The sequence below is a fragment of the Mixophyes fleayi genome, chromosome 11 (genome assembly GCF_038048845.1).
Source record: "Mixophyes fleayi isolate aMixFle1 chromosome 11, aMixFle1.hap1, whole genome shotgun sequence".
Lineage (NCBI taxonomy): Eukaryota > Metazoa > Chordata > Amphibia > Anura > Limnodynastidae > Mixophyes > Mixophyes fleayi.
Window position 1 is genome coordinate 54,290,156 of NC_134412.1, and position 15,510 is coordinate 54,305,665.

General features: G+C 43.4%; 1 protein-coding gene across 2 annotated transcripts in view; it reads left to right on the forward strand.

Annotated features, from left to right (window-relative positions):
• Positions 1-575: 575 nt before the first annotated feature.
• The window catches only part of VPS11 (VPS11 core subunit of CORVET and HOPS complexes), a 31,171-nt gene continuing 16,236 nt past the window's right edge, over positions 576-15,510 (forward strand). For both annotated transcript variants that reach the window (XM_075190571.1, XM_075190572.1), the window contains exons 1-4: positions 576-993; positions 3,072-3,221; positions 3,579-3,714; positions 7,888-8,051. In XM_075190571.1, the coding sequence (XP_075046672.1) occupies positions 853-993; positions 3,072-3,221; positions 3,579-3,714; positions 7,888-8,051 (591 nt within the window). In that variant the 5' untranslated portion in view covers positions 576-852. The remainder of the gene's footprint in view (positions 994-3,071; positions 3,222-3,578; positions 3,715-7,887; positions 8,052-15,510) is intronic.

A 15,510-nucleotide genomic window follows, 5' to 3' on the forward strand; every position in this document is an offset into this window, starting at 1 on the left:
AACCATAATTGCTAGCATGCCCTGGCATTCAGGGCCTGCTGGGAACTATAATATTAAAAAACACTCTCCGGCACCCTCTTTTAGACATTTATCAGCTACCTAAAACCAGCGGGGATCCTCTTCAAACGTGCATCTTTTAAGCCAATGGGATTCAAAATTAGAAAAAAAAACATTTAAACAGGGAGACTTGTCATTCTCAGCTGTTTGTAGTCATGTTACCACATTACCCCCCCCCTCCCCCTCCTCCCAACTGCAATCCAGAGGGGAGGTTGTCAATACTTGCAAGTATGGTTTCATTTTTTAGTTATGGCTATGCCCACACTTACCTGCTACTTCCCTCCCCTGGCCCCATCTCTAAATGAAAGGAGTCACAAGTGTAATATGCATACAAATCTGCAGTAAATACGTACTTTACACTACAGGACATATGTCCCAATCTTCATGAGCTCATAAGTGTAATATTCCACTTCTCAAGTTTTGATTTGTGAATGTATCACTTGAGTCTCTAGGAGTTTGATGTTGAGAAATATTTAGCTTGTGAAGTCAAGGACTGTATTATGGATAATTTCAATGGAATATAATAAAACGTATATGTATTTGCTAGCAAAAAGTTTTAATTACAAAAAATGAGAAACTCTTTAATATGCTAATTAATTACATTCAGCAAAAAATATCTGTATAATCGTTATTTGGGCAATATGCCCATATAAAATATGGCGCACGCATCTTCTCATACGTCCCAAGCTAGAGTAGTAGTAGATTGGCCGGCAGGATAGTGTTTTCATCGAACGTTCCATCACGTGTTATTATCATTACGGAGTCATGTGACTCTGCTATACGGAAGAGGGAAAGATGGCGGCCTTTCTACAGTGGCGGCGATTCATTTTCTTTGAGAAAGAGTCTGTGCGGTTACCCGGAGAGGGCGGTAAACCTCTTACCCTGCCGCCTGGACTGACAGTATGCGACTCTGGCCGGGGCAGTTTGCTCTTTGGGGATATCCTTTTCCTGATATCTGTCATTGAGTCAGTTGATGTTTTTATACATATTGTAAATCTAATGTGATCATATTATATGTTGAGTTTAATTTTTCTAAGTGCCTAGTGTCTCTGTCGTACATGATGTGGAAATGTTTTGGAATTGATTGATCATAAATATATAAGTTTGTTACTTTATCATCTGCATCACAAATGTTTGTTTTGTTTTTCACTTGATTTCTTATGTCGATTTTTATCTTAGATTGTTTTATATTGTTATGCTTTAGAATGGTATCTAGCATAGTGTTTTTGCATAGTCTTTTATGTTTGATTGCATTGTGTGTTTTATCATTAATCTCGCAGCTAAAATAGTATAAAATCTAGGAAAACATAATATGTGTGAATGACCTTTTCAGTCATTAAGATGTAATTACTATTTGTTAATGCATTGTGAACACAATTGTGTGTTGGTACCATAAGGTACCCAAGATCCAGGGTATTTATATAACTATTGTATAATTAGTTTCTGCCATCCAGTGATGCCCAGTTATAATCCAATCAAAAGCAATCGGATCTTTATTGGTCATGTCGGTCGATGCATTTGGAAGATGAGCACTGTTGATGTGTGTGTGATTATCTTTCTACCGCATTAACAGGTCGCATTGTTGCAGGAGTTGGTCCAAACATTTTGAGCTTATCTAGTTTGGTCACCTATGTTTCTGATCAAATAGGACATTGGTTTTGTTGCTAAGACCTTGTACTCAGAGGCAGAAATGTCTTGTGTGTGGCCAGCTTAGTGGGTTCTGTCTGAATCTTCAACTGTTTGAGCACCTGAATAGTGCCATAGAATAAATAAGGTATGTAACAGTGTGGATATTCTTTCTTAAGTAATTAGCGTACTTCTACTCCCAGTCTTGGTGACACCTTAAATGAGCATGAGTAAATGACATCTTGGAGTCCAGGGGGTAAATTTATCAAACTGGGGGTTTGAAAAAGTGGAGATGTTGCCCATAGCAACCAATCAGATTCTAGCTGTGATTTAGTGTAATGTACAAAATGATAACTAGAATCTGATTGGTTGCTATCAGCACCTTCTCCACTTTTTCAATCCCACAGCTTGATAAAATTTACCCCCAGAAATCTGTCTAGGGGGAAAGCTCTAAAGCCACTTGTGGTTATCAGTGTTGAATAACTTGCAGTTTGATAGGTTTATAGATTATTTTTGTACTGGCTCTGGAATATGTGGATATTGGTAACTTTAATGCAATCCAATTCTCTTAATGTTTCAGTCATTTTATGTTTTATCATTTAAAAAAATAAAAAAGTGGTATTTCCCACTTTGATTAAATATAGCAAAACTGTTATGACCCTTTTTTCTTTGGACTAGCCTTAACCTTAGTATTACTGCCTTACAGTGCCAAGACCATGGATTCTATTCCAACCAGGGCACTCTTGGTGTGGAATTTTTGTGTTCTCCCCATGTTTGCCTGGCTTTGCTTTAGGTGCTCCAATTTTTCTACCGAGGTACAAAAATATATTGATAGGTTAATGTGTGTCTGAGCAGCACAGTGGCCTAGTGGTTGGCCGATCTGCCTCACAGCACCGGGGTCATGAGTTCAATTCCCGACCATGGCCTTATCTGTGTGGAGTTTGTATGTCCTCCCTGTGTGCGGGTTTCCTCCGGGTGCTCCGGTTTCCTCTCACAGTCCAAAAACATACTGGTAGGTTAATTGGCTGCTATCAAAATTGTCCCTAGTCTGTCTGTGTGTCTGTGTGTGTGTGTGTGTTAGGGAATTTAGATTGTAAGCTCCAATGGGGCAGGGATTAATGTGTCTCTGTACAGCGCCGCGGAATCAGTGGCGCTATATAAATACATGGTGATGATGTGTCTGAGACTTTAGACTGTAAGCTCAAAGGGGGCTGGGATGGTGAGACTGATTAAAACATTCTCTGTAAAGCACTTTATAATTTATAGGTGCTTGGCTATCTGAATAAAAGATAATAGTAATAACCTTAATTGGAATATTGAAACATACAATTCTAATATTAAAATTGTTCATAAATATGATGTGTATTGACATCTTTAACTGAGTATCAGATATGACAGGACAAATCTGGTTCCTGCCGCGTTCCCTCCAGCTCAGCTCATTCCAGGCTTACAAACTCCGTGTCACCCACCTTCATCAACTAAAACAGCACAGCATCCTTGTTTCTGTGGGAGAGGATGAGGAGGGTGTAAACCCTGTGGTAAGTGAAGGCAATGCAATTTTTCGGCTTTCTTACAAGTGCAAATTGTATTTATTGTTGTGTCAAGAAATTGTAACAAGTATAATCATTGTAAAATTAGATGTGTGTATACTGGGGTATGCAGAGCCTACCAATAAATCAAATTAGTATGAAAATAATACACTTTATGCACCAAATTTCTCATGATGCCCATATTTCAAACCTGCAACACAGACCCAATTGTCGATCCTTTGATAATTATAATCGCCAGTCCAAGCCCCATACAAAATATTGCCAGAAATAAAATAAATATCTCAGTTGCATTTGTCTTTTGTTTACGTATTTCCATTCTAACATTTAAATTTCCTCCTTTGTCAGGTAAAGGTTTGGAACTTGGAAAAGCGAGATGGGGGTAACCCACTCTGCACTAGAATCTTTCCTGCCATTCCTGGTAATAAACCTACTGTAGTATCCTGCATCACCGTTCATGAAAATCTCAACTTCATGGCAATTGGTAGGTAGTGCATGTACCAATATGTTGTGCAACAGCTTGAACTATATTACAGATGAAATGGAATCTTTGTTTTTGGGCATGCTGAAACAGCTGGTCAGCAGATAACAGCTACCAACCTATTTGTGTGGTCATGACCATAGTAACAAGCCTCCATGTCATCTGGCCACTAGGTGACAAATGACTGGATCTTTTCAGTTTGGGCATCAACATATATGGCCATATCAGAAACACATCCTGTAGCTTAATGATTTGGCCTAGTGACACAATCTGCCCTTGTATTCTGAGCACTAGTATTTGTTCACTGATTGGATTTGCTATTTTTGACTGTTTTCTCTCTTGTTGAAAGACATTAAGTACCTTTCCTAGAAATAAGAGAGCTTAAGTATTTGGGAACATGTCAACAGGATGGGCATATATTTTTTTCTTTTCTTTCTTTTTTAAGTTTGTTAAACTTTAACACACATTAAGATGCGAAGAAGCTTGCTATGTGGAACAATGTTCTTTGTGACTGGTTTCATTTTTTCTTCTGTCGGACCCATACATTACTTTGGGTTTAAAGTCCTGTAACAGGAGGCAGGGCACTTTAAGAATAGAACTCCTCCTCTGCTAGTGAACTCCCTCCTACTGTCAGACAGTGTTTTACAGGTGTCCTCAGACATAAGAGGTTATGAGCTTGGGCTCTGTCTGATCTTCACTGTTTTTCTTTTTTCTTTGTCTTGTGTTTTGTTTTGTTTTTTTAAATTCTTTTTATACTTCCCTCTGTGAGATATTATCACTTATTGGGTGTATCTACTATGTCCTGAAGCAGTGCACTTAATTAGCCTCCGTGTCTTTACACTATAGGCAAAGAAGTTGTTTGGGTGCCCAGCATGGTGCTCGCACTTAGCAATTCCGGAGGGACTGATATGCCCATAACAGCCTCCGGCTATGGTGTGCACACCAAATGGTGGAGTGCCAATCTGCAGACTGCATTAGCCCTGGTGGTATTAGTGTTTTTATATACCAGAGATTAGCTTAGCCTTACTGGGTATTCCTGGAGATGCAGAAATGTAATGGCAGCTGTCTTAAACAGGCACTGAATTTTATGTCTCTTGTGATACTTCCCTGCAAACCTGCTTTGAAACAGCATCTTGGTATAGAGACTATAAAACACCTGTTCTGCAAGTACTGTATATTCCTCACCACTCCACACCTTATTTTTCCTTTTTCCTTTTTATCACCCACTCTTTCTGGGGTACATGGACTTAGATTCCTGGTAGACAGAAACAGATTTGTCCTTACAGCCCATCGTGAACCTGAAATCCCTCTGCTTACAGTTGAGGGTAACCAGATTCAGGATGGATTCTGTTCGCTCAGTTATCAATGCCATGGAAATGAATGAGTTTCCTGCTTCCTTGGATATCAAGGATGCATACTTTACATACCATTATGGGAAGGCCACAACAAGCACTTCCGGTTTGCAGTGGACACGTCCCATTACCATTTCAGACCTCTACCCTTTGGTCTGGCAACAGCACCGCAGGTATTTAGAAAGTGATGACAGTCATAGCAGCCATTATACGATAAACAGGGGTGACTGTAATACCGTACCTCAGCAAGCACTTGTTAAAAGAGATCTCTGCCCCTCTTCTGTCCCACTTGCTCTTGACAGCAGAAACGCTGGAATCGCACGGATAGGTGTCGGTCAGATAAAGTCCAGCCTTGTAACTACCCTGAACATGGTTTTTCTGGGTCTCGTGTTGAACACCAGGGGGTATTTTTGCTAAATTGCCTATAGAATCAAAATGACAGCTAGAATCTGATTTGTTGCTATAGGCAACATCTCCACTTTTTCAATCTCACAGTTTAGTAAATATACCCCCAGGTGTCGAAGGTGTATTGGCTGTGGAAAAGATTCTGGCCATTCAAAAACAGTTGAAGTCATTGTTATCTCTCAAGCATGTTTCCATCCTTCAGTGCATGAAACTTATGCGGAGAATGGTGTCTTGTTTTGAAACAGGGCAGTTTGCTTGCTTGCACTACCGAACTTTCCAAGACAAGATACTGGCATGGTTGTCAAGTGCCAATCCTCAATTGCCGATGCAGTCTTTCCATCTTTTGGCAACGACCCGTTATTTTCTCTTTCGGTGACCGATGGCATGGAATCTCAGTCGGGCGTTCCTTCTCAGTGTGGGACTGAACTATAATGACCACAGACGCCAGCCTACAAGGATGGGGTGCGGCGATGTTGAACCTCTGTCTTCAGGGGCTTTGCACCAGGGAGGAGGCAATGTTGCCCATCATCATTCTTGAGCTTTGAGCAGTCTTCAATGCTCTGGTACAGGCACAGTTCCTTCTGAGGAACAGGCCAATTCAACAGTGCCATGGCTGTGACGTATATCAACCACCAACGGGGGACCAGAAGTCCCTTTGCCATAAAGGCGGCAGTTAAGATCATGCACTGGGCGGAATTTCATGTCCCTGCCATCTAGGTGGTTTTTATCCCAGGCTGGACAATTGGAAAGCTGACTACTTGAGTTGACATGGTCTTCGCACAATGCTGATCCACTTTGTGGTTCAGCCTAGAGGCCATCAAGGACCCACAGGCATTCCTAATGGATGCCATGACAGTGCCTTGGCACTACCAGGCGGTGTATATCTTCGCTCTGATTTCCACAATGCCTTGGGTGCTGAAAAAGACCAAGAGGGAGGTGGTGCCAGTAGCTCTGCTGACACCAGACTGGCCGAGAAGATTGTGGTATGCTGATCTTCTCGGCATGGCGGTAGAACCACACTGGAGGCTTCCTCTCAAGGAAGATCTTTTGAGTCAGCCCCGGTCTTTCATCAGGATTTGGTACGACTGGCTTTGATGGCCTGGGGTCTGAGGCCCTGATTCTCTGGAGAAAAAGTCTCTCTGCAAAGGTCATCCAGTTGACGATTAAGGCCAAGAAACCAGCGTCTTCTAAAAATTATCATCAAGTCTGGAAGACCTAAGTAGGATGGTGTGAAAGTCAAGGGGCCTCTACCTCTTCTTTCCGCCTGGCTAGTTTCCTATCCTTCCTCCAGGATTGTCTGGACAGGGGCCTGAGCTTGAGGTCCACACTTTTCTTCAGGGAGTTCTTCATCTCCAACCACCCTTTGTTCCGTGGGCAGCCCCACAGGACTTGAATTTGGTTCTTTCAGCACTACAGAAGTCTCCGTCCAACCACTGGAATCTGTCACTTTTTTTTAAAAATTTCTGACCTGGATGGTATTCTTCTTTACTCACTATATCATCTGCGAGACAAGTATCTGAGTATCCTGAGCATCAGGATATTGTACCTGTGTTGACCCAGGAATTGCAATCTGGTAGTCGGGGTTCTCCTTTTGTAGGTTGTTGTCGAGGCTTTGCGGCTCTGTGGACCTCGGCCTCCTTACATAAAACTGATAGTCTACTGGTCTTATAAAGCAGTTGCCAGATGGATAAAGCCTACCATTCTTCAAGCTTATCTTTCTGAAGGATCTCCTGGGCAGCGCAGAATGGAGCCTCGGTCGAGCAAGTGTCGGGCAGCTACCTGTTCTTCAGTCAACACATTTACCAGATTCTATCGCTTTAACGTCTTTGTTTCATAAGACGCTAGCTTTGGCCAAAACGTTTTTTGCGCGCATCTGAGTGTAGCCACCACTAGGGGCAGCTTTGGAACCTCCCCATGGTTAGCAGTGTTACCCAAATGGATTTAGAGAACTGGATTTTACGGTGACTATAAAAATCCTCCCTTTTTTTTTTTTTTTTCTTTTTTTTTTTAATAAATACTTGGGTTTATATTGATTGTTGGTTGTGCGGTAACTAAACCCAAGTTATATTTATTAACAGGTTATTCTACAACAGAAGGTGCATTGCTTATAGTTGTTTTGTTTCTTGGTGATGTAAAGAGCTTTAATATGTCCCAATAAGCAGATGTGTTCATGCATAAAAATCTGATGCATCTTCATTTATATTTCAGGAATGTAAGTTTCCTTGATGTACTGTGTACATGTAAACCATAAGAAATTTTAGATGGTTTACCTTTTTATCTTTACAAATTCTTTGGATTTTGCATTTCACAAATTGTGTGTTAACACTCTCTAGCACCAGAAGTTTTACACTGTTTTATTTACTGTATACATGTGTCTTCTTTCTCATTTCTTTAATTTCATTATCCTTCTTGCCCTTAGGATTTGCAGATGGAAGTGTTGTCCTAACCAAGGGTGATATAACTAGAGATAGACATAGTAAGACACAGATTCTGCAAGAGGGAAGTTATCCTATCACAGGCATGGCTTTTAGGCAGACCGGCAAGACCACCCATCTCTTTGTGGTCACAACAGAGTGTGTGAGGGTGAGTACTGTCGCTTGTGACTTTTAAATGATACATTTCTAAATGATACATTTCTAAAAGATTATCTGTTTTCTTTTATAACTTAGCAACCTAATAACTTAAATACAACATAGCACTCACTGTATGAAGTTGAGAAAATTTAGTTTAGTTGTAAAATGTATAATGTAATTAGAGATGTTCACTGACCCCTGTGTTTTGGTTTTGGATCTGGATTACCGTCGTGTTTTGGTTTTGGTTTTGCCAAACCATCATTGCGTGTTTTTTGGATAAGTGAGGTAATTCTAAAACTAATAAATTATGAAAAAAAAAACGTTTAATCCCTGGTAGGCCGTCCTTAAAGCGAACACTTGCCTGCAAATTATACAGACAAACCTGGTTGTCTAGCTCCTCCATCTTTGATTATTGGCAATGTAGTTATCGTCTTTGGGTGTATATTACACACGCCACTTGTAGTTGAATAGAAATAAAGCAGCCTACATAGATAGTGGAATTAGAAAGCAAAAATAAATGGACCAAGGTAGTAGTTTGGTGGCTATCTATGCCCTCCCCTGCCCTCCACTTGTAGTTGAATAGAAAAAAAGCAGCCTGCATAGACTGTGGAATTAGAAAGTAAAAATAAATGGACCAAGGAAGTTTGGTATCTGTCTGCATCAGACCCCCTCTCCACTAGGAGTAAAATAGAAAACTATTCAGCCGTTATAGAGTCTAGAATATAAATATAAATTGAGAAAGGCAATTTGGTATCTGTCTGCATCATAATCATCAACATCATCATTAGTGCCCTCGTCGCCTACACAAATCTCCCCCTCATCCTCTTCTAATTCAAAAGTGGCATCCTCAATTGCCAACTACACTCGGGCTATTAAGGCACACATCAGCAGAACTGCTGAAAGGAACCTTCTTTATGGGTACACTGTCACTAACATAATGCTCACGATTAGACATACCACTGTTGGATGGACTCTCCACAGGAATTGGTATCATTTCTGATTCGGAGCATACATTATCTTCTAATGCCTTACTGTTTTCTTGCAGCTCGGCTTTCACGCGTAACAGTACTTGTGCACCACTTTTAAACTCCAAGTTACTTGGTTTTGCTTTGTCACGAGTGTCCGTACAAGAAGAAGACTCTGTAACATTTTTTGATCTGCCACTAATAGAGAGAGGCTAAGGCCTCATTCTTTCTTTGCCACTGCGTGTGTAGAATGGCAAGTTGGCAATTTTTTTTTTTTACCGGCAGTTAACTTTTTCTCAGTAACACTTCTTTTTCCCTTCAACACGGTAACATTTTATTGGGTGTGTGTTTTTTTGACTGATTTCAACAGACTGTGTAGTTTGACATCGCCTTTCCCAGATGACATACTGGGAACACTACCATCAGGACTGGTGACAGAACCTGGTTGCTTGCTCATATGTGGACTGCTTTGTATCCATTATGAGCCCAAAGCACTTGTAGTGCTACAAATTGTTTTGGATACTGCTGACAAATAGGACTTTTGACAGCCAGAAATATTAATGCAAAAGAATGGGGGACACCCCAAAAGCACTTGTAGTGCCAAATATTGAAAAAAAAGACTCTCCTATCCTCCTCTCTTCTCTATCAATTGTTATCAGAATTGGATGAAGAATAAGGTATATTCTCTGTCCCTGCTCTAATCAGCCTGTGACTACACCCTGCTCTGTCCCTCCGTCAAATGGCGATGGATTGCTGTGGAGGCGGGTATTTATGGATTTCAATTATCGCGAGAACAGAGCCCTGAGATCCGACGACGTCACAAAGACGTTCGGTCTTGATTTGGATTCCGAGCGGGCAGGAGAGTACCGACCCTGCTCGGCTCGGTACTCGGATAGGCAAAGTTCGGGTGGGTTCGGTTCTCGGGGAACCGAGGCCGCCCATCTCTCAATGTAATGTTTGATGCATTAGGCACCTTGTGAAAAATGTATGTAATATTTAGATCATTTTTAAAGTTAAACTCTTAACCCTGTGTGGATCTGCCTGGTCTCTGTTGTGTTTAGACTGCCTCTCTCACTCCCGAATGCTGGGTATCGGTGAATGCAGTGCTGGGAGCCCCATAGTAGCTATTTACAGAGTTCTCATGAAGTTATTAAGAGGGGACAACTGTATTCGGGTGCTGCATCCTAATTCCCCTACATTTGAATCAGATGGTAGCAGTGCCAGAACCCTTTCCTGTAGCACCAATGGGATTCAAATGAATGCTGGCAGTGCACTAACACTGAGGGCCCCATTTAGCAAAGCACCACAGCCCTGGAGTCAAATTTGAATTAGAGGTGGTGCTAGACCCCAGGACAAAGTATTATGTACTGTTATATTGGGACTTCTATTGGATCAGAAATGGTTGTCACTGCTTTCTTCCAGTCAGAAATCATCTGTCATTTCTCTGTCATCCTATATGGGGGACACTGCTACGATGGGTTGTATGAGGGGAGCGTGGAGTTGGTGCTTAACTAGTTGGCTTGTTTAATGTATCAATGCTGACAGACCCCTCTTCTCTGCAACCCCCTGTAGCTCCTCAGTTTAGTTTAAGTGCCCAAGGGAGTTGGGTTTACTTTTTTTGCGAGGATAGCTTTTCACTTTTATTTATTCTTTTTACAAAATAGTTGTTTTTGGTCTCTTTATGTGAGGAGTATGCTCTAGAGAAAGAGAGCAAACTTCTATTAGGTAGTCGTACTGCAACTGTCCTGTGAGACCCGGACGGCGCTCACTGACAGCAACTGCAGTGTTTCAGTGCTGACAGGTGGTTTAATGAAGCCGCTGTCACACTGACAACCTCCCGACATACCAGCACTGCCTTGACGGGCATAGAGCGCCGTTAATCGGAGCGATGGTGGCCGCCATCTTGCTGGATCATATAAAGTTCCCCCCCTTAAAGCAAGGAGGGGGGAATCTTGTTTAAACTGCAGAAACTTCATTCAAGAGGAGAACAGAAGATACGTAATGCGGTAGGCTGTAAAAAATAGGAACAGACGGACACAGATTCCAGTAATGGGCAGGAAACCTCGGTGGTGGAACTAAGGCATGTACAGCTCCCCCACCTCTGCTTGCATGTTTGGACTCTCCCATATGCACACCAAGAGATTGCCCAGGAAGAGAGCAGCTCGCCTCAGCTTGCGGGGACTCTGCTGACTGACTCCTCTTTTGAGATCTGCCTTAGCTGAAAGGCTAAGTACCAACATTATATACTTTATACTCAGTGTTGAATATAGGGATATATATTGTTAATGTGTTGCAAGTAGATTAAAATATATTGTAGTCTACTTACTCAACCTACATATTTTCACATATTGCTTGTTATAAGATACAACTTTTGACGGTCATAGATTAGTTAGTATACTTGTAATTATATCAAGCCTATTACTTGTGTGACTGAAATTCTATTGCTTCAGTGTGCTTTCCCATTAAAAATATGTCTGATAAGGGGAAAGCACCACATACAAAATATTTCACTTGTTCAAAGTGTAAAGTTAAGTTGCCAATTGGACAAAAGTACCCTGGGGTGCTTTGTACTGACTATGACGCGAGGACACACACTACGCAGGCCCAGCTTAATGTACTCCCACTATCGGGAACTGGTATAGGCATCTTCTTTGGCGTAGTCTGTTACTTCACTGGTCCAACTGCCTACTAAGCCTATGGGGCTAACAGCGGTTTCTGGTATTCTCCCTGCCACTTCAGTAGAAACTGCCCTCTCTGTGACAGTAGGGATTCCAGAGACCGCCGGGACATCTGAAGTGGCTTTGGCAGGTCCATCATCCGCTCTCAGTAACCCAGGCCCCTTCCTCTGGAGAAACCAGCCTGGTCCTCATCATTGGTCAGAGGCCTAGACAGATTAAACAGGTTTCTAGATGCACCAAGACCTATACTGTCTAGAAATAAGAGGCTTCAGTCTGCAAATCCTCTCCTATCACTCTCTAATTCTGAAAGATCATCAGAAGAGGAGGGTGAACCTATTATTGACAAAGATTCTGTGCAGGTCATGGACCCGGAAGAATCCCCTAGATATCAGGACATTGACAATCTGGTCTTGGCAGTCAGACAAGCCCTCGACCTTATGGATTTGGATGAATTCAAATCTTCGGATCAGGGTCTTTTCAAATAAATGAGACTCCCTATCCGTTTTCTACCGTCAGTTGAATTAACAGACATCGCAGAAGCAGCCGGACCGGAAGATTACTATTCCAAGGAGATTGGTTACCCTGTACCCGTTACAGGAAGAGGATCTGGCTAGCTGGAAACAGATCCCAAAGGTCCACACTCCGGAAGCTTGAGTAGCTCACCACACTACACTTCCGGTGCCAGGAACAGCGGCCCTGCAGGATGCCACTGACCGCAAGGTTGAGGCACATTTTAAAATCAATCTATATAACGGCAGGCACCTCTTTCAGACCCATGTCTTCATCGGTGTGGGTTGTTCGAGCGATGGAAGCATGGGCGGAACAATTGGCCAAGGTACTGCAGGACTTTCCCTTGCCCTGCATCTAAAGGAGGCGTCTGGATACTTATGAGGCGGCCCAAAATGCAGCCTCTATTTCGTCCTCCATATCGGCTTCGGCTGAAGGATCCTATGACTGAGGTCCTGGGACACAGATACAGAATTTAACAAATCGCTTGAAACATTACCTTATTCAGGCGCAGTGTTGTTTGTGCCCGAATTGGACAATAGTATTTGCCAGGCCGCTGGTGGTAAAAGTACTTTTCTTCCAGTAAATGTACCTAAGGCAAAACCTACTTGATTTGGTTCTTTTCGGCAGTCCTTTCGAGGAGGCTCCTTTGCCAGAGGTCAGACGAGTAGAGGCAGACCGACTGGTAATAGGGGGGACACTCTAACAGAGGTAGGTCCTCCCTCACTACGAGACGCCCGTCCTCCAAGCTTCCGGAAAAAGTGGCATCCTGACTGTCATCCACCCCTTCTTGCGACATCAAGACTGGTGGAGGCGGTTGAGTCTGTTCAGGGAACAGTGGGTAGCATCCTCCCAAGACCTTTGGATTTGCCGGATCATGACGACAGTGTACGTGATAGACCTGTCAGGTCCAGCCCCTCATCGCTGCTTTGCAACAGGCGAAGCAGCTCTGTGTTGCTTCTCTTGTCGCTTTTCTTTCTGCAGGAGTCATTTGCACGGTACTGGACAACCAGAAAAGACAAGGGTTCTATTCAAATCTATTTCTGGTCCCGAAGCCAGATGGATCATTCCATCCTATTTTAAATTTAAAAATGTTAAATCTACCCCTACGGTGGACAGATTTCGCATGGAGTCTTTCAGATCAGTAATCAATGAATTGGAGGCGGACTAATTTTTAGCGTCTATAGATATAACTCTCTTACCTTCACGCCCCCATTTGGGAGGGACATCAGTCACTTCTCAGATTAACTGTAGGATTAGCTCACTACCAATTCCGGGCACTTCTCTTCGGCCTTTCCACAGCGCCCAATGTTTTAACAAAGATAGTGTCGGTAATGGCGGCATATCTTCGTTCCAGACGATCTCCTCATCAAGGCCACATCAGCGAATCTGTTACGACAGCACCTGACTCTTACCATCAGGATCCTTGAGCACCATAGATGGTTAATAAACCAGCACAAATCACAATTGATTCCATGCCAGCGAATGGCCGCCTTGGGACTCGTCATGGACACCAGAGAACAGAAAGTGTTTCTTCCGGAAGATAAGGACAGGTCATTACGGGAAGTAACTACACCGGTCCCAGCCACTCCCAGCCCAAACCATGCTTCAAGGATTTCCGGTCAGGTTACAAGCCGACAATGCCACGGCTGTGGTTTATGTCAACAGACAGTGCAGAAGCAATGACAATGGCAGCACAGATTTTGACCTGGGCGAACAAAATGTTCCCTCAATCCCAGCAGTGTTCATCCCAGGCATCCAGAACTGGGAAGCAGATTATCTAATCTGCCATGCGGTGATGCTGAGATGGGGTCTCCCAGACCTGGACCTCATGGCATCAAGGCACAATAGGAAGGTCCCAAGATTCTGCACAAGGGACAACCTGGCAGTAGCCATAGATATTGTGACAATGCTCTGGGACTTCCGGTTGGGATATCTGTCTCTCTCTCCCCCTATACCCCCCCATACCCATGATTCACCGCGTTCTTAGACTAGTAAGGCAAGAGGGACTCCCAGTGATACTGGTGGCTCCCGCCTGGCCGCGGATAGTACGGTATGCAGACATGATCTGGATGGCAGGTCAAGGGGTGCGTCTACCACTGCGGGATGACCTCCTTCTCCAGGGCCTATTCTGACATAGGGATTTGCCTCGGCTGACTTTGACGGCATGGCTATTGAAGCCAGCCTTTGGCGGTCTAGAGGATTCTCTCCTAGAGTCGTGAACACGCTCTTGCGAGTTCGTAAGCCAGTTTCGGCTTGTATCTACCACCTCATCTGGCGCACTTCTATCAGATGGTGTGAGAATCAACCCTGCCATACATAGTCTTCATCTACCTCGTTTCCTGGCATTCCTCCAATATGGCCTGGATGCAGGTCTCCGTTTGGGCTCTTTAAAAGCACATTTGATTGGCGGACATGCCGGATATTGGGACGTTTCTGCAGGGAGTCTTGCATATCCAGCCTCCTTATGTCCCGCCTACGGCACCACGGGATCTCAACCTTGTACTTGATATGCTTAAGGGGCCTCCTTTTGAACTGTTACATTCAACAGATTTAAGGTTCTTAACGTGGAAAGTAGTGTTTCTTCTGGCGATTGCATCAGCTCGCAGTGTGTCAGAGTTAGGAGCCCTTTCTTGTGAAAAACCAAATATGACTCACAACAAGGACAGAACAATTCTACGGACAATCCCTTTGTTTGTACAGGAGGTGGTTTTGACATTTCACATGAGCCAAGAGATTGTGGTACCAGTGTAAGGCTGGGGCATCGTCTTCCGGACAAAATTCGATGGACTGTTTGGATGTTGCCAGGTCTCTCCGAGTTTGTGACGACCACCTCCCGCATTCGGTTCACAGATTCTTTATCCTTTTTTGATTCACATAAAAGAGGATGGCCAGCCTTGGAACAATCCATTGCAAGATGGATTACGGCAAACATTAGGCAGGCTTACGTCCGTGCTAACCGACCTGTGCCAGGTTGACTTACTGCCCATTCCACCCGTTCGGTGGGGGCATCTTGGGCAGCAAGAAATGGGGCCTCAGTGGACCAGCTTTGCAAAGCAGGCACTTGGTCCTCGGTCCATACTTTCACAAAATTCTCTCAGCTTCATCTCTTTGCGTCTACAGACGCAAACTTTGGCCATAGTGTTCTATGTGCCCGGCTGTCAGAGCGGTCCCACCCTTGGGAAGGGGGCTGGCTGCTTTAGAACGTTCCCATGGTAGCAGTGTCCCCCATATAGGATGGAAGAAAAAAGAGGATTTTTATACTTACGTTAAATCCGGTTCTCTGTTTCCATCTGGGGGACACTGCGTTCTGTCCCTT